Source organism: Ambystoma mexicanum, chromosome 2p, assembly GCF_040938575.1.
Source record: "Ambystoma mexicanum isolate Mex_15411 chromosome 2p, UKY_AmexF1_1, whole genome shotgun sequence".
Classification (NCBI taxonomy): Eukaryota; Metazoa; Chordata; class Amphibia; order Caudata; family Ambystomatidae; genus Ambystoma; species Ambystoma mexicanum.
The window spans coordinates 1,435,335,105-1,435,358,713 of NC_090923.1; the positions used below are offsets into that span (position 1 = coordinate 1,435,335,105).

At 42.1% G+C, this 23,609-nt stretch overlaps 1 protein-coding gene across 1 annotated transcript in view; it reads left to right on the top strand.

The window, feature by feature from the left end:
- Positions 1 to 23,609, top strand: part of ABCB8 (ATP binding cassette subfamily B member 8) — a 1,358,869-nt gene that overhangs the window by 112,320 nt on the left and 1,222,940 nt on the right. Inside the window, exons 2-3 of the mRNA XM_069645969.1 lie at positions 16,155 to 16,494; positions 18,123 to 18,278. Of these exons, the coding sequence (XP_069502070.1) occupies positions 16,155 to 16,494; positions 18,123 to 18,278 (496 nt within the window). The remainder of the gene's footprint in view (positions 1 to 16,154; positions 16,495 to 18,122; positions 18,279 to 23,609) is intronic.

Here is a 23,609-nt window from a genome sequence, read left to right on the forward strand (position 1 = left end):
GTATTGGTAGGCGAGGAGTGTGGTGGGAGAGGACTGTAGTAGGGCCTGGAGGAGTGTAGTAGTAGCAGTGGAAGGGGAATAGTCGAAGGAGGAGAGTAGTATGAGAGAAGGGAGTAGAGATTTCCTGGGAGGATAGCTCAGCGGCACGTTCGTGTGTGCCTTGGAAGCAAGACGACACGAAGCAACACAGGTTCGATCCCCGGGTCCGCGCTTAGAAACCTCTGGGTATTTAAATGCGTTATAATTATGCAACTAAGACAAAAAACAATTGCGCAACTAAATAAACAAAACAATTCCTGTAAGAGCGCCTCAATGCCTGCGGGCTGTATGAGCGCTTTAAAAATGTAAAATTAAAAAAAGATTTGGAGTGGGAGGAGTCAAAACATCAAAGGGGGAGTTGGAGGAGTAAAACTATCTGAGGGACAGAGGACTGAGGGGAGGAATACATTGGATGGAGTGCAAGTTTGAGTAGATAAGCGGTGAGTGGGTGTGACTGAAGTAGTCTGAATACTACAGAGAGCAAATCACTTTCCAAACTCTACTTGGAACACTAACCTTTGGTTAAAGCAAGGAAAGCTAGTAATTGACAGCCTGCTTTCAGGGAGTCCTTATTAGAAAGAGTCCGATAGTAAACAAATGGGGTTTACCATTCGGTAGCACTAAATGGGGATACGGACGCATGGACTAGAGAGGAGATTCCATGAGGGGGGGGGTGACCCTAATGGCCACAAAGACAATTTTATTAAAGACCCTTGAACTGTCCTGTCAAGTATAATTACTGGAAGGACACCAAAAACAGCTTTATTCTATGCTTAGTAGCTTTTTAACCTTCCAGTTTGGTGTTGCCAATGCCCTACATTTGATTTGGATCCATCCAGTGAGTAAAAAGTTATTTAAGAATTTTGAGAATAGTCCATGCAAATTGCCCTATAATTAAAATTATACCAACGACTGTTGATAGTCCCCTCGCCACTGGTAGATGTTTTCCTAGTGAGAATTGGTCATACCTCCCTTGACAGTCATCCAGTAGCTTGGGTAGATACTCCCCAGAAAAATAAAGGAGACTTCACCACAGCATCTATGCATGTACACCCTATATCCTATTAGTTGTGCCCATTCAAGTGCTAACTTTGCATGTACCTCAGGCACCCTTTTGAGCCACCCTCTGTTGGAAGTTGTCACTCCCAAGGTACTTAAACAGGTGTCGGCAAACAAGCGACGCACAAGATGTAATGTTCTATATCTTGTGACCAGCTTTTCTGTTAGAGAGGAGGTGATCGTAGTCCAATTTTGAATTACTTTGATGTGTGGCTCACCCTTTTGCCTATTTACAGTAACATTTTTATGTAGAGCAACCGCTGCCCTTCAGAAAATTGTGGATTTTGTCCAGAAGGTACAAAAAAGCCCTCATTGCTAAGAGCAATCACTAGGTGCTTGTGCTTTTAAAAACAAGCTTGTCAACTGTAGTACGTTTGGCTTTTACAGTGGAATCTTTAGTATCCATTGTGTGTCGGTGTACTGTGTACATAGTTTGCAGGGCTCCTGGGTATCCAGCAGTAACCAGTCACCAGGTGTTACCACTAGTGAACGAGGACCTAGAACATAGCGTAATGCAAATCTAACTTCCACATGAAATGCAAACATATATTTTTATTGGACAATACCAGCCTTTTTCAGCAGAGCTGCTATACGTTTTGGAAAATTACATGGACCTGTAATGATGAGGTTAAAATAAGTGGTAAAAATGACTAATTTTATGGTCATTGTACATTTTAGAAAGTAATGTAAATACTGAAAAATGTTTTAATCTAGAAACTTAAGATCTTAGAAATATTTTACTTTTTTTTTTAAAAAAAACGATTCTGTCCATATCTATGTATGGATGCTGAATGTGTGTTTATTTCTAAATTTAGTTTTTACAGAGGCAAACCTTCATGCACCCACGCCTACACCTCCTTTTACACAGTTGGAAAGATTTAAATGTTGTCGCTATCCCCTATCTTTCAGCGGCATTCCTGTATATCTTTGGAATTTTTGTGTGATTGTGTGCTATTTTTATTGAGTTAAGCTTTTGTTAAACTTGCTTGAGAACTTTACTCAATTTAAGACCACCAGTGTTGTGGATCTTCTCCACATTTTTAAGTTGAGTGCACTACTGTCCATAAGGGAGGTAGAAGTACAATGCAGAGGAACCTAGTTCCCCCCTTTTTATTTCCTTTATGGGTATTTTTTCCCAAACTCTGTGGAGGCCAGATAGACGGTGGTTACTACTTTTTCAAAAAATGTTTTATTTTTTTTACTGCACGGTAGACATTTTACCACTACAGGGACAAAAACAGTTAGCCTTGTTTTCCTGTCTTTGTGTTTCACTGTCTTAATTATCTGTCTTCCAGGAGAAGGACGTTGTTATGTTTGGTCATTTGTCTATAGGGTTGTGGCCTGAGCCACGGAGTAGCCTTTGCGTACTAGAAACTGCTTTGGGCTGGTAGAGAGTAGGGGTGTCACGGTATTGGTTTTATGGCGGTATGATAACCTTCTTGCCTAATGAAGGTATATCGTGGTTATCGCGGTATAGAAAGTGGAGTTAACTAATCAACAAATATTTTCTTAAAGGTCAGCATTTTTAAACTTGTCGCCTTGAATGAAGGAGTGACTAGTGGAAGTGTTAAAATGCACATTTTTAGCAATGAGCTTGCTGCTCAGTCACAGGTCATGGCTTTGAAAATCGGACTCGACCTGCATTATTTTGGAACCACATGGCATGGGCATCATGACCCCTTGCTGCGATCAGTCATAAAAGTTTGTTTTGATTACGCTTTATCCCATTAAAAGGAGAAAAGTCACTTGTGAGGTCTAAAAGCCTATGTCATTGTGTTTCTTTTGTCAAAATGTCATAGGCACCACACTCACCGAAAGGTTGCATATTGATCAAATCGCTATAGCTTGTTTACCATCTGCCTGGTGTATTATAAAGGTCTGATGTTGGAATCCCCACCGACCATGTCATCCTAACAGGACAGCGTTCAGTGCGCGTTGTTGATTTCTTTCAATACATGTTCATTTACCTTCTTAAAGATAGTGGCACAAAAACCTTTAGAAAATTACAAAGTTAAAATACATATCGGCACAAATATGGCCTAGAACACCACCTCACCACAGCCCCATCATTATCATTTTCCCCAGGTGTGAGAGTATTTTGGACCCTTGTCATGCGAGTTGAGATGGAGGAATGCTTTCATGGATGGTGTCACAAATTGAGGATAGACCTGAGAAATATCTCACTCCCATTGCTCTGGATGATTCAAATTGAATGTGGAATCTGTCCTGCCTGCTTGAGTCCAGTGCCATATGCAGTAGGCAGATGAAGGATCAAGCGAAGCAACACCTCTAGTGCCAATGTGTAAATCTACACAGAGGAAAGTGGGGGGCAGTTTATATACTAGCACAAAGCACTGATAGGCCCAGTGCTCATACAGTCTACAGAACTAACGAATGTGTTGCTGTTGAACTTACTTAAAATGGAGACAATTAGATCTCAAACAGAGGTATACCTCGCCTTAATTGACTTCTCCTACGCATTTGACACGATTGATCGCGCACTCTTATGGAACAAAATGTGTGCATGGGCTTGCCCGAAAGATCTATTGGCTGCAATAAAAGAACTACACACGGGAACATCAATCAGAGTGCATTTGGATCAAACGGGTACGCTATCCCGACCAATCAACACTTTTAAGGGAGTGAAGCAGGGCTGCCCACTGGCGGCTGCCATATTTAGTCTGTTTATTTCCGACATTGGGAATTCCCTTGAAGCAACAAACTCCTTTCCACCGGAAATGCATAAATCGCGGCTAAGTTGGCTTCTTTACGCCGACGCCCTGATATTGTTGGATTTAACACCTATCGGCCTACAAAGGAAAATCATTGCAATCCAACAATATGTGGCCGATAACCAGCTGCTTATCAACACAAAGAAATGCGAAATTTTGGTTTTGAGACCTGAAAAGTGGCAGGACAAGACGTGAAAAAGAGTAGTATGGTTCATGGGTCAAGAAAAACTGACAATTTCTCCTAGTGTGAAATATCTTGGAATGACGGTCAGTTCTTGTCTAAATGATGGCCCGTGGATGATAGAGACCAAACGGAAATGTAAGCAACTGACGCGCCAAGCTCTTGTGATAAAAAGTAGATATGGGAAATTCTCCTTGAAGGCGGTCTTGCGATTTTACGAACAAAAGGTCATACCCATTCTAACGTATGGGGCAGAAAATGCATTGGGCTGCACATGGGAGGCGTGGCCCATGCTTGAGAATATCTTTTGGACTTAACTTACCGAAAGGTATCGCAACGACATCCATAAGATATGAATTATCTCTAATTTCAATCCACGCGAGAGTTTGTTGGAACTTGCTATCACTCTACCGCAAAACAAAAGCATGCGAAGGAATCCCGCAATTCGAGATCCTCCATGGTGCCACTTCATCTGGATCAGACGTTATGTCAATGTGGACGAAACGCTGTGAAAACCTAATGTCTGAGTATGACATCAGGCCCGAGCTGCTCCAAGGTAACCCGAATGCAGCAAAAATAAAAATCTGGCGAGCAGATTGGGATTTAACATGCTCGGAACAACTGTCCTCAAAGGCTTTGTGCGAGGCCCCGATTGAAGCCCGGGCATATAACAGCACACAAAAATACATCAACTTATTCCCCGATCCGAACGCTCGAAGGCTGTTCATGCAGTTTAGACTGAATGGGTTTAAAACCATCGAGAGGCTACGAGCCTGGTCAACATACGCAAGCTTGAACCCAATGTGTCGTTGCTGCTCACAAGAACCCGAAACTTTGAAACACTTGGTGCTATTCTGCAGTAGTCTACGCACGGAAAGAACTCGTCTCCTGGGCCTCTGGAGTGATTCCCATCCGTCTCTTAATGCTAAAGAATGGTGGCAACAAATGTTTAATGGGAGAGACATGAAGTTAGTCCTACCTTTTAACACATATTTTGGCGATAATTGAAAATCGACTGTCATCTCTAAGTGTACTTGCATATAAGTGAGGACGTGAAATATCTATTGGACCCTGGAGAAATTTTCAAAGGTGCGTTTACAGTAAGGCTGTAATAGCTAAACGCTCACGTACACGGATGCGGTGGACTCAGTAACATAGCAGAGCGTAAAGAGATGGATTGAAGCGGAATGAAGGAATGAATGAATGTTTGTTTTGTTTGTATTTTAAAGGTTTGAATTTAAACCAATAAAATTATAAAAATAAAGAACTAACGTTTTTTGTGGGCATGCATCAGCAGGGCATCCAGTTCATTCCCCCCTTTGAATTCTGGGATGTATAGTTCCACATCTTTCAAAATGGTGCAAAAACTACAAATCAGCTGATCTTTAACCCGACTCTACAGATCAGAGAAAGAGCGCTTACAGCATCAAATCTGCATTTACTAATGTGGCCTCACTTTCCCTATGCTCTTGTCTGCCAAACAAGGGCCCCTTGGCAGACGCCACATCCCACAGTGCAAGATCCAGACTGCGCAGCACTTGCTTACTGCAGCCTTTCCAAAAAAGATTGAAAAGCTCACTTAATAGCTGCAGGCCTTAAAACGGTATACAGGTATAAACAACGTGACGGTTATTATAGTTCAATTAAGCTGTTCACGGTATCTATAACGTTATACTATTATACCGTTACACCCCTAGTAGAGGGTCCTAGGCGCCCTTGTCCACATCGAAACCACAGTGAGGTCCTTTCTGTTGCTGGGTTGGTGGTTCATGATTGGATAGCCGCTCAGAGCTTGAATGTTGCAGGTCCCACTATGTGTGCCTGGGCTGACCCCAGTTCCCCCTGTTTCTTTATATCCAAAGAGGACCTGGAACCATTTAGCAGACTGGTCTCTGGAATTGTAGAGCTGAAGCGCTAGATGTGGCAAAGGTGCACTGGGAGCTTTTTATATGACGAAGTGCTGGCCAAGTTCATTCCAGGATGGCTCAGCGCGGCTTTGCATCTGCTAGGGTAAGACATCCTGCTGCCTACCTCAATAGAATCAGTGTAAACAACTGGATCACTGTCCTGCACTATTCTAGTTAGCTCTGTGGAGCTCTTGAAAGCTGTGTGGTCAATAGCTGGCCTGCAGCCTCTATTGTGGAGACTCCATACTGCACAACTTGCTGGGCAATCTCATTGATGGATTCTGACTTTTTACCCTGCCACTGTTGCTCTCCACCAAGAAGAAAGGGGCATTGCAGGAGTTGAAGTTCTCATCCTCTTTCGTTTACTGCTAACCCCAGCGGGTCACAAAGACTTCTTGCTCGACTTGCTACATCTCCATGTTCTACCTTCCTTGAGGGGGCTGAGGTGCTTTGTCTTCAAAACCCTGAAGTGCATCCAGGTAGTCCTAGTTCTGTGAGGTCGTCATCAGAAACCAGAACAGCTGGCTACCGCTATCAGAATTAATACTGCTGTGCCCTGAACCTCTGGAGCCCCAACACAGCGACCTACAATTCGAACGGTCACCTGTCGCTACCCTCACTTACTGGGGTTGTTTCTTTTTAGTTCCCCTTGACGTGCCAGGCTGCATAACCTTTTTGTGGTACTCCCTCTTCCCCATTGCATCTAACCGGGCATAACATTTGTCCCTTCAGCTACCCTTAGCTTATCTTTTTGGAGCATTGGAATCCTGTCTGAGATCTCTGAAGACACCTAGGTTTGGTAGCTGCCTTCTTCCTCACAGAAAAGCTGCTAATATTGTCTTACGAATTGTCGCTATACAATAACTTTTAGCTATTGAATTGAGCCCTACTGAATCCTATGGTGGGATTTTGTTAACTATACTAACCACCCACTGGTTACTTTCATTGAACCCCTTACTGAAAATGGGTTTTGGGTCCTAGGATCGGATTGAACTGCTTGTTATTTTCTAAAGGCTAATTGATTTAGTCCAATATTGATTTCCCCCCCCACTTTAGCTTTGTAATAGCGTATTGCTTAATGAATCCTATGGTGTGATATTTGTGTTTGAATGGTTTTACTTGTATTCTTACCTTGCCTTAAACTATCTGAATTTTAATAAATCAGTATATTTTTGGTCATAACTGTGTGGACAATCTATTGTTTCAAAACTCATCGTGTATGTTTACTGTACACCAGGCTCCCAATCTTCTTAGCCTACGCCTTGCTGCTCAGCCACCTACCAGTAAGAGTTTGGTTTGACTTCCACTAAGGGTGGCTTCCCAAAACACAATATCAGCAGTGGCTCTGAAAAAAACTCCCAATATATAAATGTATCTGAAATGGACCCAGTGAAATGTAAACTGATTCTCTTGTTGGACATTTTTGGCAACATGTTTTTCTATTCTCTTGGTCCGCCAAGTCCAACAGTGTGGATAAATTACAGGGGGGTTGTGGGATCATGCCTCAACGGTCTAATTTTTAGAATCCTTCAGGGACACTTGAGGTTCATTTTGTTGTCTTTGTTGACTCTTTGATCAAGTAAATGGAGCAGTATTGTGGTTGAAACTTCATCTTTGGGTTTTACCCTTTAATATTCTTGATCCGTTGATGAACTTACTCTTCAGCTAGTTTGAAAGTTTATTTGAATGCCCAAGGTCTGATGTCGGATGGAATTTCAACATTCTGTGACCTGCAACAGGGGTTGGTTTTGGCTCCAGCCCTTTTTTATTAGTATATTTTCCAACTAGGGGAAAGTTGAGAGCAACACAATCATTTCCTCCTAGACTAAGATCCACCAATATTCAGTGGATTTTATATGTGGACGATATTGTAGTGCTCGATCATTCTCAGTTCAGCTTGCAACGCACACTCGCAGCTTTCAAAACCTATGACAAAAAAATTGCCGGAGGTCAATGAAAATTAATCTAGCGTTCCGATCTTCACAAAGACAAACAACCACACCACATTTCGAGGGCAAATGAATTGTACTTGCCAATTGGTCCTCAAACATACTAAATATCTAGTCTTCCAGGTTTTCAGTCGCCCCTCTAATCCAACCGGCTTTCAGTCTTTAAAGGAAAAGGTGAAAGCTAGAAATCAAAGGTTGTGTCTGTCGATTTATGTGGCCTCATTTTTATATCTGTACAACCTATCCTTGTGGGATAGACTTGAAGCCTTGAATTTAACAAGTTGCGTACCCATTGCGATCATACGTTACAAGCTTGGTCTAACTTTGCTGCAAGGTAGCATTCACTGGAGGGTTGTTTCCCTCTATAGTAAGAATCTCAACCCTGCTTCTAATACCTTGTTTTTAGATATGAATAAGAGTATTGCAGTATCCTCCCCTCTGCAAATCGAGTGATTAGAGTGCCAAATGTATGTCTTTTTTAGTAGCTGCAGAGGATTCCTTTGAGCTTATTTTAAATAATACGAATTCTGCGAAGTTGAAAATGTCGACGGCAGATTGGACCCTCACGAAATCAATCATTTCAATGTATTCACTTTAGTCACACTATACCTAATTAGGGGGAAAAACAAATTGTGATTTCTCCCTTGCTGATTTAAATTCCTGCACCCTCCCTGCAGAAGGTCGTTTATGCAAATTAGATTTAATCTCATACCGACAATGGAAGTTTTGGGACCGCGTTTAAAATTGTCAAATGTGAACAAGGCTGTAGACTTTGCCGTTCAACTCAAACTGAAACAGTGTCATGGTCTCCTCCATTATCGTGTTTGGTTCGCTAGAGGGAACAATACTGCTGCTCCTTTGTACATCATATTGAGAGTATCCAAGTTGATAATTGTTAAACACACATTTTAACGTCCCAAATTTCCTTTTCTTGTTGGAAAGGAATCTTGGAGTTGTCTTCCATTTACTGTATGACAGTTTTTAAGTTTTTATTTTTTAGTATGATGATCTTTTTGTAATTTGAAATGAATTTTGTTTTTTTCATTATATTAATATTGCATATCTTGTTTTCTATAGTACTTTCATGTGTAAGGTTTCATTTTTAAATCTGATACACAATAACAAAATAAGTGCATCAGAAATGCTACTATACTTCTAATAGTTCCGTACTGCCATTTGTTGGCAGTTTCAGCAAAGAGGCCAATGTTTGATCAGGATTAAGTTTAATCCTGGACTGCTCTTGTACAGATTCAATACACATTGCTATGATGTACTTGGAATCTTCTGCCACCTCTTCCAGGCCTATCGTGTGACATAAAATGTACCCACCATGTTGGCATTTCAGGAATATTTGGAATGTAGGTTGTATGGCTGTGTGGAGTGATGTACAGCTCCTGAATTGTAGACATTAATTTTGAAAATAGGACTAATGTCGCCCCGACAATGCTCCAAATTAGTAATGTTTTACTCCCTATTTCTTTAAACTCGGTAATAAAATAATTTTTCATGTAGTAAAAAAGTGTCGTATTCCCTATGGGATTTTTTTGCACGTAGAAAAAACAGAAATGTTTCTGCAATACATTTGTCTTTGCACCTAGTTTTTCAGGCACACACATTTAAAGATACTTTATTACCTCTTCAGACCGGGCAGTAATAATAGTGTTTTTCTGTGGCACTCCTTGTACTATGGATCCAAACCGATCCATGGAGCTGTGTGGGTGAAAGAACGTTGGACAGACTCCTGTGTGTCCTTTTCCAATTTTTTGTTAGGAGTATTTTTAATCCCCATTGTTATTTCTGTTGTATTTGCCCATTTTAGGGATTCAAAGTGGCTCATACCCCCCCTTATCTGTGGGGCTGCCTGTAGATAAGGTGTGGGTACTTAAACCTAAACTCGACTAACCGGGCTTCAATTATTTGGCTGCTGAATAAAAACAGTATCCAAAATGTTCTAAATCAAGCTCATCCCAAGAGATTGCGAGGAGCAAAGTCCCAAGGAAGCGCCAAACAAAGATATGGATTAATACAAATGCAGCTAATGTTGGCTTGCCAAGACCCTAAAAAAGCAATAGTTTAAGCACAATCCTAGGCAGTTAATGAATCAAGTGTGAAAGAATGGGGCAGGTGCACCGAAATCTACAGTATAGATCACTCAAAATTCAGTGCTTAGCTACAGGCAATTTAAGCCAAACCTGTGAATTAAAGGCTATTCAAGTTAAACAATTGATGGGAAACGGACATAGATCCATAATAATAATAGTGAAGGTGGACTTGAATGTGAGCATTGCAAAAGGAAGGGGATCATCCTGGCAACTGTTATTGACGATGCCCCCTCCCGCAAGCGGAAATGCCCCACCCCAATATACACTATGGTAATTGGATGTTTGGAAATGCCCAAGTATCCCCATTCATGGACATGACTATAAGAAGGACTCAGCGTTTTAAGGTAAATATGTGCTAAGTGGATACTGCTTGAATTAGAAGATTAGTTTGAGGAAAATTAACTAGTTCCTTCTCTACCAGCTGGCTTTCAGAGGGACCATTGCAGCCATTGTTATTTACTCTCGCTAGTGCAGTAGTGAAATAAGTAAGTTGCGAAGCAAATACTCTGTGCTTCCATTTTGAAACTAAAGCAGGCCGGCGTTCAGCCCAGCTAATTTAGGATTGTCCAACTCCAGGCTTCGAGGACCGGAATCATGATCGGTTTTCAGGATATCCCTCATTACTATTAATGAGAAAAAATGTGCATCAGTTTACATTTATTTTATGCAAATTTATCTCCTGAACATGAATAAGGGGTGTCCTGAAAATCCAACATGTTTCCAGCCTTGAGGCGGTAGACTAACCCTGAGTTAATTGATCTCAACTGTGGTCCAAACTGGAAGCTGGGTGTACCAGAATACTTACAGCACATAGCCAAATCTCTCTGAGGAGATCGTAGTGCAGACATTTGCAACCTTTGGCTCTCCAGATGTTTTGGGCTAAACTTGCATGATCCCTCTCCATTGGTTATAGTGGCCTTGGGCTGATGGGGATTGTAGTACAAAATATCTGTAGAGCCTAAGGTTGCAGACCCCTGCCATATGGAAAGAAGTATGGCACAAAATGTGTGACACAAACTTAAGTATACAAGAGGCGGTAGGGTATAAGGTTGCATCTTTGCACCCCTCTTTTGTCTTTTTCTGTGATGGACTTTTGAATACCATTAGAAAAACACTTTTCCGCCAATTCTTTTTCGCAAAGACAGCTCCCCTTTTTGACGATGACACTGTAATCTTCGAGACAACTAAGATTGGTCTTAAAATGAGAATTGGTGCCACAAAGTAATATCTCCTGAACAGCAATCTAGACCTAAGCTTAGCTAACAGTGTATTATTGGTGGGAATGCTAGGAGAAGTAAAGTTAGAAAATATATGCGGGAAATGCTGAAACTGGAATCGATATACAAATATCTAGACATCACTTTTTTAGAGACTAATTTTAGGCTGCTATAGGCAAAGTTATCCCACAAAATGAAGAAGGCAGTTGCAAGAATCGGCCCTTTCTGGAAAGCATATAGAAAGGGATGGTGATTATGATACCCTCTTCCCATAATCCTCCTGAATCTATGTATTGGATACAGCAAGGATATCAATGTATTTAAGGCAAGACTTTCCCCTGTTGCCCCATTTTTAAAAATGCAGAATTTGAAGTCTTTCCCATGAAAGGTGATGATGGAATGTTCAAGTGTGAGTTGGGAATGGCATGGTATTACCAATAATGGTGATACTAAGAATGTTCGACATGGGCCATCTGATCTTACCTGATGCATAAAGAAACTACAAGTAAGGAAGTGGAAAGAGGATTTGGGAAGAAACAACAATAGGAAATTTGGGACTTTTTTGTTGTGTGTCTAGAATAGTCCATTATTCCTGGCTTAGGTTTTGACAGACCTTGTAATCACGAGGGTAATTTAAATCCAGTGAAGTGCCTATTCTGAGAGTGTTGAGAAACGAATATCTTGTCCCTATGTACCTTCAAAAAGGATTCTGGGGTTAAGTGTTGCAGCACATCTTTGTCTTGGCTTCATCTGATGTAGATGTTAAGAAGTCTGCTGGGATGCTGTAACCTGAGCACTCATGCAGAGGCTAGCACTGTTTTGTTACCCCTCTTATCCTAGGAGTCGCTGGATAGTTTACAGAGGCCAGGGCTCTAATTTCCTTTCTTGCCTTAAGGCTTCTTCTGGGAAGGGTTTTTTTCTCCCCCAACCTTGGGATCTGTCGGGCTGCAGTAATTATGACTTCTCAGAGCAAAGTGTTTCTTGAAGGGTGGAAAGATTTCTTTTTTTTTCCAGTTTCTTTTTTTTCAAGTGCTGACGGCTTTGAAGCTACTACCGGTCTTTGGCTTAGAGCTCCCAGCAGTGTGTGCCACACCCTTTGGCATGAGGCTACCAAAATGCTTTATACGTTTGCCTTGCCATTACTATGGAATGGCTGATTTGGCTTATCATTCTTCTGTTATGTACTGTTCTCAAATGTGGCTTATTTTTCTTGGACACCTCAGGCCTGTCTCTTCTCTTCCTCCTCTCTGCTACAAAACTGACACGCTGAAAAACCGTCCCAATTCCCTCAAAGCCTTTATGCTTCTGTGGGGGTTTGTAGTGGTTGTCACAATGAGTGTTCTGATTGGTTTGTCAGTTTCTTAATGGTTGTGGTTAGTTTATGGTTCATAATTGCCCAGTTGTACTACTGTTGTCGGGCCCACTTTATGGTCCACATTAGGCTTGCACACCCAATATGCATTTGTTGCAGGGTCTTGTTCCGTGCTTGGATTCATGGTTGGGGCCTGGCATACCTTGTGTTTTCCCACCATGAACAGTGTTTACAATAAGCATTTCCTCAGAGCGATTGTCTCGCTTTCTTTCCTCTGACATCATGTCTCATAGATTATGTGAGGAATCTGTGGGCATCCTCACTACTTTCCCCACCATATCCTCTTCCCAAGGGGCCAGGGAAAGGCCGTCGCTATTGGATCCTGACCATGGGGGTGGATATGTGAGGGAGGATCACCTGTGAGGAGATGACTTTGGGAGCGGTTTTGAGGCACCCTTGGGTGAGAAATGTTATCACCCTTTTCTGAAGAATCCAACATCCCCCAGGCCTTAATTGATTGTTTCCAGTCCCTTCTCTATCTTCTGTATGACTTGTCTCCCAGTCAACAGCCGTTTAGTACTGAGACAAGGAAGTGACTCCCTAGAGCTATACATTACATACACGGACACCACTTTGATACTAGGACGAGGAAGATGCAACAAAAACTGACAACAGACTGCAGAACTCGCACTGCGCAGTCTAGTTGCCAAGGACCAATTCCAGCTGGTGGGATATTTAAAAGCCAGCGCTGGAACTGTGAGAGACGTGAAGGAGAGGGACCTCTATGCGCGAGCAGCCATGTGGAAACGCTGTAAGAGATCCAGAGAGGCCGGAGAGGGATAAAGAGTAAGTACAGCGAGAAGGCGGGTGAAAAGCAGACCGGCGTGAGAGAGATCAGCAGAGGAAAGCTGGAGCTTCCTTCTGAACCGTAGAAGCAGCTAGAGAGACCGTGGAGAGCCAGAGGAGCACCACCGAGCGAACCGCAGCATAGCAGGGGATGGTGGTGGCAGTGAGGTGCATCGGCGAGACCAGTGTTACAGCCCCATACCACTCGTTGGACAACACCGTTGGGTCTGCCCAAAAATGCTGGGAGTACCGGCGGGTACCGACAAGAGGTTTCATGGGGATATTTACAGTATATGGCAAGCAGTTAAAGGAAAGAGACTGTAATTATGTGAAATCCCTCATTTAAGTGCATTTGAGAAAAATACAGAATAAGTACAACAATCGAGTAATGAACAGAGATAAAGCCAGAAAAAATATTAAAGCCATTTAAGTGAAATGGTTTCTGCAGAGGTGGAAAAGAAATGTTAATAAGCTAAAGTCAAATAATCAAGTATAAGTGAATGTTTTGGAATGAGCATGGCCAAGAGACAAGTGAACATTGTCAAGATGATATTATTGCTCATTATTGAAAGAAGTGACTGACTGAGAACAGTAAAGCTGAATATTAATAAAACCTGGCAACAAAGGCGTCAGAGATTTTGAACAGAAGAGCCGAAACAGTATATACGTTTCCTAGCAGGAGAGTGTACTGGGAAGCTTGCGTGAGTCATTGAAAGGGAAAGCTGTTAAACCAGTGAGTGGTGACGAAAGAAAAATCAATAAAGCTTCAAGGGAAAGTGAAAAGAATAAATCGAGCCTTATTGTGAAGCTGGAACTGTGGCAAAATACTTATGAAACGGAAGCGAGAAAGGTTGGTTGCATGACCTTAAATGGTTGGACCGTGTGGTCCAACAACTGTGCCTAGGCCGAAAACAGCCTCCCAAGGACAAACCACAGTGTTATTGAATAAAGGAAAGCCTGTGTAAGTGAAACTGAGGAATTGAACTTATATACTGGTGAAAGAGAACCAAACTGGAAGGCTGGGAAGTGTCCCAAGGAGTTATTTTGGAACATTGAACATCCTGAGGAATTGTTATATTGGAACTGTAATAGATGTGAAAGCTTGGGGAAGGGAACCCCTCTTTTATGAAGTGAACTATTTCAACTTTGGGGAAGGGAAACCCACTTTTCCATCCTAGAGCTTGAAGAAGCTATGAACTTTCATTTGACCACTTTTTATTTGATGCTGACATCCCCACACATTGTATACAATTAGATGGGAGGGCAAGTATAGGTTTTGGACACCGACATTTGCATTGGACTTTCTGGCCCAGTCTATCATTAGTTTAAGTTGGGTAGGAAAATCCCACCTTAGTGTAGGGCAAGTTAGGCCGTTTTCCAACACTCAACCTTTAGTTAATAAAAGCTTGTATATAAAATTGTATTCAGTTGTCTGTCTACTTCATGATGCCTTATCAATTGATTACACTAATAGACTTTCTCACTTCTTTCCCTTGAGGTGTCACTTCCTTCCTTTGAGGTGTATTTCCCCCTGGGTGACCTTAGGAATTTGTCTTCACGTGGTCAACTGCTGGATTTGTAGCGGGATACTAGAGAGGATTGTGGTGTGCCTACCTACTCAAAGGGCTGCATCACAGACCTGTCGGCTTCACCTGTTTCCCCAAAGTTCGACAGTACTTCTCATTGGGTAAATCAGAGGTGACTTTGTCCCAAATACCACAGACATTTGTGATATGACAGGTTATTTATAACGCGCTTAATGCCCAGAGGGTTCTAAGCGCAGACACTGGGATCAAACCTGTTCTGCTCGGTGTCGTCTTGCTTCCAAGGCAAGCACGTTGCCCCTTAGCTATCCTCCCGAGACTCTACTGTTAACAGTTGAAATGGTGATAAAGATCATTACTGTTGAAACCGAACAACAACTGAATGACTATGCACAAGAAAGGGAATTGAGCAGTTTTGATTTAACTCCAGTTCAATTTAGGATGACCTAGTGAAGAATTGATTTCGATTTAAGTTTGCAATGTAGCATCATTGAACAAATGAGGTGGTACACAGATCTAATTAACCTTTTGTCAGAATCAAGAGTTGTTTTGGGTACTTTTCTAAAATTAATACTATGTAAAGATTAGTGTTTGATGCAGGTTTGATGCTAAGGAGTTCTTTATTTTGTGTTTTCTTTAACATCGCAACCCCTATACTGATAAAGTGCAAAGATCAAAACGTTTACATTTGTTTTAATCTGCATGAGCATTTTCATAAAGATATTTCTAAACTAGGAATGTTCATGCTGTCTAAATCGGCCTGGAAATATATTTGTGTGGATGTTGTCGTCTTTGTAAGCGCTTGTTGTCATTGTTTGCCAATTGAGTGCCAGGATAATAGTGGGTCCTCAGAGCCAAGGGGAATCCCTTTGTCACAAAGCCCATATGAACCCATAGGTTCATGTTTTACCTGCTGTAAATTCCATAGCATTTGCAGATCACGAATATTTAATATAAAATGAGCATGACATGACTTTTCCCACCTTAAAATTCCCTGCACTGCCCTTCACTTGTTTACAGAAAGTTATGGTCTTGGAAATCAATTATTGGTTAGCTACACAGAGCTAATACATGAATGACAAGCTAACATTTTGAATTTTGGAATCTGAAAAATATTTAGCACGTTGATATGTTCATGTAGCACCTTTGCACATTTCGTTTTTTGAGACCAGATGCGCTACTATATCCAATTCATTCCTGGAGGTACCCTTGCTTTGTAAGGGGCTTTTATGTCTTCCTGCTGTTTACCTCTACCTTCTTTTGCAGGGCCCTCGATGTGCGAGTGTGGTACCCCCACGGCTTCTTCACTTCAAGGCCTTCTCAGCCTGTCCGGGTGCTGCGACTCTATGCCCTGGTTCAGAAAACTGTGCGCTGCTCACTGCGGGGGTCCTGCCGTCCCTTCCAGGTGGGCCGTGGATTTGCCTTTCTAGTAGGGCCTGCTCTGCTGACCTGTGGTTGGAAAGTTGCCTATTGCCAGCTAGACTTCAACAACCACCAATTACATGAACACAAGAAGAAGCACCAGGAAGTGGAGCCGGAATTCAACTGGACAGTGTTCTTCCAGTTCCTGAGACCAGAATTTTGGGCGCTTGCCGCTGCCGTGGTGGTAATGCTTTTTATCGTTCACCTAACTAGCCCTCCATTTTTTGCTAGTTTTATCCATTTTATTTTCTCCTTTGGTCCCACACTCCGATAGCACTCTTTATCCTTCTCCCATCATCCTCGGCCGACTCTGCTTGTGAATCGGAGGTGCTTTTCATGCTGTTTCTGACCAACAAAACGCATCTCATACTTGCTCTGGCCAAAAACAAAAATCTTCTCTTGCCACATCTGCCCAAAGAGTAAACTAGAGACGAGCTTCTCTGTGCGATTGAATGGTTTTCTTGGCTGTAATTTTCCAATGTGGTGTGTTCCCAGAACTATTCAGGGTTTGAAATTGCTGGGAGCTATTTATCTCCTGGCTGTACACTATAAGGGCCTGGTTAGCTTAACACCAAAAGCAACTTGGAGCAACTTTTGACTTCTGTTGCCATTCAAAAATACCTATGGCATTATGTCTTTTTTTTTTTTATAAGGGGCAGAAATGAGCATCAAGATACATCTAGAAGACACTTAAAGTGTAATAGGTTATATATAATGAACAGAAAGTTATAGTTAGCATCTTGGGGGAATTTTGGATTTATGGCACATTATGTACAAGCTCCTCATTCAGTAGAGAGCCTATGTTTCCCGAATGATCCTGGTAACCATGAGCTGCTTTTAGCTACAGGTAATACCATCTTTATTTCAATACTGTTTGGTAAGTGGAGTTCAGATGAAGAGGTCTCAACTCTCTGTGGCAGGAAGAAGGAAACATGGTTGCCCTGTTCGAAACAGTCGGATCTTGTCCTGTTCTCTTATGTTTTCGGGGCAGAGTCTGCTGACAATGGATATCCATACAACTGTAAGCTTGCATGTTTCACTGGTGTTTTGGTATGCCTATGAACTGTTTGTATTCCAATGAAACTCTCTCTGCGTGGTTGTTTTTAAAAAAAATGCATTTTCTGTGTATGCATCGTTTTCTCTTTCAGCGTTTGTCTTCATTACTCTAACTTTCTCTTCTTCCCTTCTCACTCCTTCCACTTCAGCCATTTTCCTGTTCTTGATGTTCAAGTGAATGGGCTCTATTCAATCTTTTGATTGCTAAGGGGACAGTGTTGAGGGAAGACAATGTTTAATGGTGAGGAGGGGAGCAGATTAGGCTGGTGGCTCTGACGGATTGGCTCAATGTAATGAGACAATGCAATGAACCTCTTGAAAAATATGTGCTTTGATTTGACACATCACTCCACCCATCCCTCCCAGCTTTTGGATTTTGTTTTCACGATGAGAACATAATTGCAATGTTTAAACTATTAGGCAATCCCTCTCTTGTTGCTCAATCTTCCCAATGTATACTTTCTCTCTTAACAAAATGCTGTCTTCTTGGAGATACACTTGTTAAATGGGGTTTTGTGCAGAACTGGGCTCTCTGCTTTCTTCATGTCCTAGTAAAACACATTCTCCTGTCTCCCTCTGCGCAACAAATTCTATCATGAAAAATGTCTGGCTGCTTTTTTCTTGGACGATTTTCCATTGCTTCTCACTTAAGACGAGTTTTTTTTTTTTACACTGCATGCTGCACCCCACTTCACCTTTGGTGTACTGCACCTCCTTAGGTTCTCTTCTCTCATTCACTTCAATTCTATTTTGTAGCTCGCTTTTTGTACGGCACTGCTGAATATCCAGATCCCTCTGATGCTGGGTGAGTTGGTGAATGTGGTGGCCCGCTTTACTAGAGAGCATGCTGGGAACTACTTCCGCGAGATGAAGGAGCCAGCTCTGAAGCTGCTTTCTCTTTATGGACTTCAGGTGAGTTGTATGAAATCAAATCACTTACTCCAAAGCAGTCCTACGGATGGAATGTCTTGTCACTTTGCCAAATAGCTGTCCGTGTCAGATGTTTAGAGAGATTTTATGCACCCCAGAGTTGTTGGTTTCAAAGACCCGAATTGCTCACTCTATCCTCTGGGCCGCCTGTTCCAGATGCTCTGTCCTTTCACGCCATCACCAGAGCAGCCGTTCCTGAAGCTCCGATATCTCACTAAAGTTAAACTGGATACTGTGTATGGTGAGCTGAGTGATTTAATGGAAGTACTACACAGTACCCCATAAACCCCTACAACCACAAGGCATCCTTCTCAATAGTCCCAATTGTATCATCAACCTTGTCATTTAATTATGTCAAACTCCACACATCATACATGCAGTAATGGCCACACATTCCACAATTGCGTTCTTTTAAAACCGTAGCCAATGAAAAACAACACATCTTCAGTCACAAACAAATGGGAGAGCCCTGCTACAAGGAGCCTCAGGCAGACATACAGTCTAATCCTAAATGTAATAAATCGTGAATTTTATAGGTAAATCAGCTTTGCGATGCAACCTTCCAGCCACCGTTCTCTGTTTTGGACCTCAATTGCACTACCACCTAGTCAACATGACAACTGAGAATCAAATGAATCCTTTTTTTTTTTAAAATATTATTTTTTGTTACATTCGGTCATGTCTTCATTGCTCTCCTGGCTGTGAACTGAGCCATTCAGATCTTATTGAATATCATCCCCCCTACTTTCATTTGTGCTGCTTGATCATATCCACATCCAGAACTCTTGTTAATTTTGCCCACTCCTTCCACATTTCACCAAATTTCCACCTTCAATGCCTACAGCACCTTCACACAAATTTTCCCCTAGTTGATGTGAATAGTTGATGTGAATAAAATGGATAACCTTTGTAACATTTCACAGCACATTCTTATCCTCGCAATATTTCAAACTGTTAACTGCATTTAGGTAAAAATATACCATTTAGTAACACTGTTTTTCACAAACTCTCTTACTTGGGCATCCTCTTTGATTTGCTGAAAATATTCAAAATCACAACACTCATTGTGTGAAGTTGTACAATGCGACAATAAGAGACTTTCAGAATGTTCATGATTTACCAAAACCCACCAAGTGCAGTTGTTTGTATTCCTATGGATTCTGTTAACAATTCAGTTAGATTGTGTTTGCACAATGGATTATTTTCTATACACCTCTTGCAGCACAAATGTGTCCACCAATATCACTTAGTTTGATTTGAGCAAACTTTTCTTGCAAAAACACAAGTAGAAACCCATTGGCTATATATGTTGTGGGGAATTGCACAAACTATTGCATATTGATGTTTCAATGATTAAAATCACATGGTACTACTGCAGCCATCTGAAATGAGCAGTTCCCATTTCGATCAATTGGATGCAAATTTAGCTCATGATGGATATCCTGAAAATCCTGACCCGTTCATCGAATGGACTGGAGTTGTCAACCCCTGCCCTAAAGGGTCCCATAAAATCCACTGCTTATCTTGCGTCTTGTCCGTTCAGGTAAGCTCAATGGGGTAAACTATTTAGGCTGAGTAACTCGTCCCCATTTTGCTTTCGAGCTATGTGAAACCATCCTACCACATTGTCTATCTTGCCAGCCATCCATGTCCTTTGGTAACTTTTCAGTATCATCTTTTTTGTTAGTGATGCCTAAATGGTTCTCATTAACTAACTAATTCTAAAATACCAGGTGATCTGAATTTGTCTGCCTCAAAATTACTCATTGTTTACCTGTCAATTCGGCAGAAGCTAACGTCTAGCTGTATAGGCTCAGGCAAAACATGTTCTCTTTGCAAGCCTTCTTTTATATATCTACTCACAGATTTATATTTTTCAGTGCCCTCCATACATTTTTCATTCCTTATGGCAGGTTTGCCACCTCCCACCGAGATCACAGCAGCCACTAAACGTACCTTGTCATCCACACTAGTTTTGTCTTTGCATAAAGGCAAAGGTAACTTTGACAAGTAGTTTTCTCATATGCAAGATGTTGAATGGATAGTGTCCTCCCATGTATTCCTCATCTTTTGATAAATATCTTTCCAGCTTCAGCTGCTTCGGAAAAATACATTCTCGACAGAGGGCGCTGTGCGCTAGTATCGATGACTCGATGTCCCTAAAGGGCCTCCATATGACCGTCGACGTCAACCGCAGTATATGTAGCACGCACAGCGCCTGTTGGCTTCAGATCCATTTTTGCAACATAGCTTTCGCTTCGAGAAATTACGGCGCGCTTCGGTTCTTTTAAGAATTCGTCATGTCTTCGTCGACTCCATCGACGCCCAAGACTGGTTTTAAGAAATGTCAGGATTGTGGGTTGAAGATGTCTATCACCGAACCCCACCACGTTTGCCTATGGTGCCTCGACACGGAACATCATACGAAGGAGTGTAATTCCTGTCAGGCAATGTTGGACAAGGCTCTGAGAGAGCATAGAGGTAAATTGGCGGTGTGTAGAATTCTTAAATCCCCTTCTGTTCCAAAGAGACACACTTCTCATGAGTCAAGAGATTCTCCTAGTCGAAAAAGATTGAGTAAATCTCAATTGAGAAGTAGTTTGCGTCATTCTTCATCTTACTTCAAGAAGTCGAAGAAAAGACGTCATAGGTCTCCTTCTACCTCGAGTGACTCCTCACCCGAGAGAATCACATGTCCAACGAATTCTGACTCCCCAGCTAACTGGGAAGAGTTTCGGAGGGAAATTATGAAAATCTTCAAGAGAATCCCCTACTCCCACGTAAGAACAGAAGAAAGACCATGTCCCAGTCGCGCTGCAAAAAGACTACAAAGGGAAGTCTAAGGCAAAACCCAGTATACCCTTGAGTCCGAGACACAAGCATGACGATTGAAAAACTTTGAGGCCTCGAAAGAATGAAAAAAGTGTTTGGGAGGGCTTTGTCAAAGACCATTTCGCCATCAAAATCGGTTCCATCGACACCCTCATCAAAGCAATCAATGCCTAAGTCGAAGACTTCAACGCCATTTGCCTCGAAGCCTACTCTGAAGACTTTTTCGCAGCCATTGAAGACAACTCTAGAGAAATCTTATAAACCTCTGCCACAGAAAGATTTCTTTAAATCTTTCTTCAATTTATGAAGAACATGAACCATCTGACGATGATCGAGCGCCTTCTGGCCTTCAATATGGCACCCCAAACGTGCCAGATGTATTTATTTCAGAGGAATCTAGGCTTAAAGACCTGTATGAAAATCTACAATCAGCCAGTGGTGTAGATACATTTACTGAGCTGGAATTTGGGAAGCCAGATCCTGCAGATCACGCTGATGGCGCATACAGACAATTGATGAGCAAAGTATTGGAATTTTTGGGATAGAGTAGACCTGCTCCTCCTTTTCAACAAAATGCCTTAAAGGACATATTAGACCAGTGTCCACAGAGGGATCCCTTCCATATTACTTTAGAAAAAAGGGTTGCAACTAAATGGAAAACCGCAGATTCTAATTCTGCAGTTAAGAACTTTCCCAAGCAATATAGGCCATCCAGCAGTGACCCAGATTCTTTAAACAAGCATCCTACTCCGGAAAGTTTGGTAACACAGGCAGCCACGTCCACAAAACAATCAACTTAGCCTACCACTCCTACAGACAGGGATGATAAACGGGTGGATGCCTGAGAACAGAAAGTATTTACTGTTGGTAGCATGGCTTTAAAATCAGCAAATGCCACTTGTGCCTTGTCTAAATTTTCATTCATCCTGTGGGATTGCGCAGCAATGGCGGCTAACCACATCCCTGATGGGGGAATCTAGAGACGGCCTCTTGGCTATCAAGGATGGTGAGGCGGCGATGTGCGAGTGCCTCCAGTCAGATCTGGATACTGTAGATAGTATTAGTAGATTCATGGCGACTAGTACCGTGCTACACAGATTTGTGTGGTTGAGGGAGTCTGAATTTACACCAGATGGGCAATCTAGATTACTCAGTACGGCTTTTGACGGCTCAAGGCTGTTTGGTGGTAAGGCTGATGAAGTCTGAAATAGCTACATACCTCAAAAACGGGGGCAAAATCTTAGTGCTGCCATTGGACAGTCTCAGCATTCCTACTCCGGTGCATCACCTTGGAGGGTGTAAGTCCTTTTGTTTCTACTCATCAGTTGGAAGAGGCCAAACCAGTCCTAGAGGGCAAAGACTCCCTATTGATAGATGAGGGAGAGGTACTAAATCAGCCTAAATGGCAGCTTTGCCCTCAGCTGCTGCTTCAGCCGTCTCAAAACCTCTCTGAGGCCTTAATTCACAACATCTCAGTCGGAGGCAGGCTCGTAGCCCTGGGTTACTGACTTCATTTTCAAAAGAGGCCTCAGGATCATCCACCGGGATACAACTCTGCCAAAACTCTGGATCCGCTCCTTGTGCAGGAGACTTTAACCCTGCTAGAGAAAGGTGCAATAGAACATGATACTCCGCATATTTTCTAATCCCCAAAAAGAATGGAGGATTGAGACCCATCTTGGATGTAAGAAACTTGAACAAGTTCCTTGAACAAGTTCCTCAGGAAGGACAAGTTCAAGATGGTTACCCTTTCTCAGATCCTTCAGGCCTTCCAACTCCAAGACTGGATGGTGTCATTGGACCTTCAGGATGCTTACTTTCTTGTGCCTATCCTTCACAAGCACATAAGGTACCTGAGGATCGCAATTGGCGGTTCTCATTATCCCTTTCAAGTTCTGCCATTCGGGCAAACCTCTGCCCAAGGGTTTTCACCAAGTTAATGGCGGTTGTTGCAGCGAGTTTAAGGAGAGGAGGGATTCACGTCCACCCCTAAATGGATGTTTGTCTGATCAGGGCTCATTTTCCCGAACAGACCCTGGAACCGCTCAGCGTGACTTGGCACTTTCTCCACTGCTAGTCAAGATTGTATGCAGTACCCTTTGGGTGCACTATTACAACCCTGACCTCCTGGCAATAGGAACCCAACCTTTGGTATAAGTCTGTAATACACAGGTTGGCAGCGTGTTGAGCAGCCAGTCTTATCTCAAGAGGGGTCAATGTGAGCTGTAGGGGAGTTGCACAGAGATTCACAGTGACAAGTATTCAAATAAACTCTAATACACAAGGTTTCTTGATTAAACAATTATTTATTTAACAGTCAGTTTGAGTAAGCCTTCTTCAGAAGGGGCAATATAATAGTAACACACACATACACTCCAAAACCAACACTCTTAACTCTAAATCAGCAAATACCCATTTGGGATGGCACACAGACAATTCCTACACCCTCAGGTGACTTTAATAGCTAGGACACTGTCGACA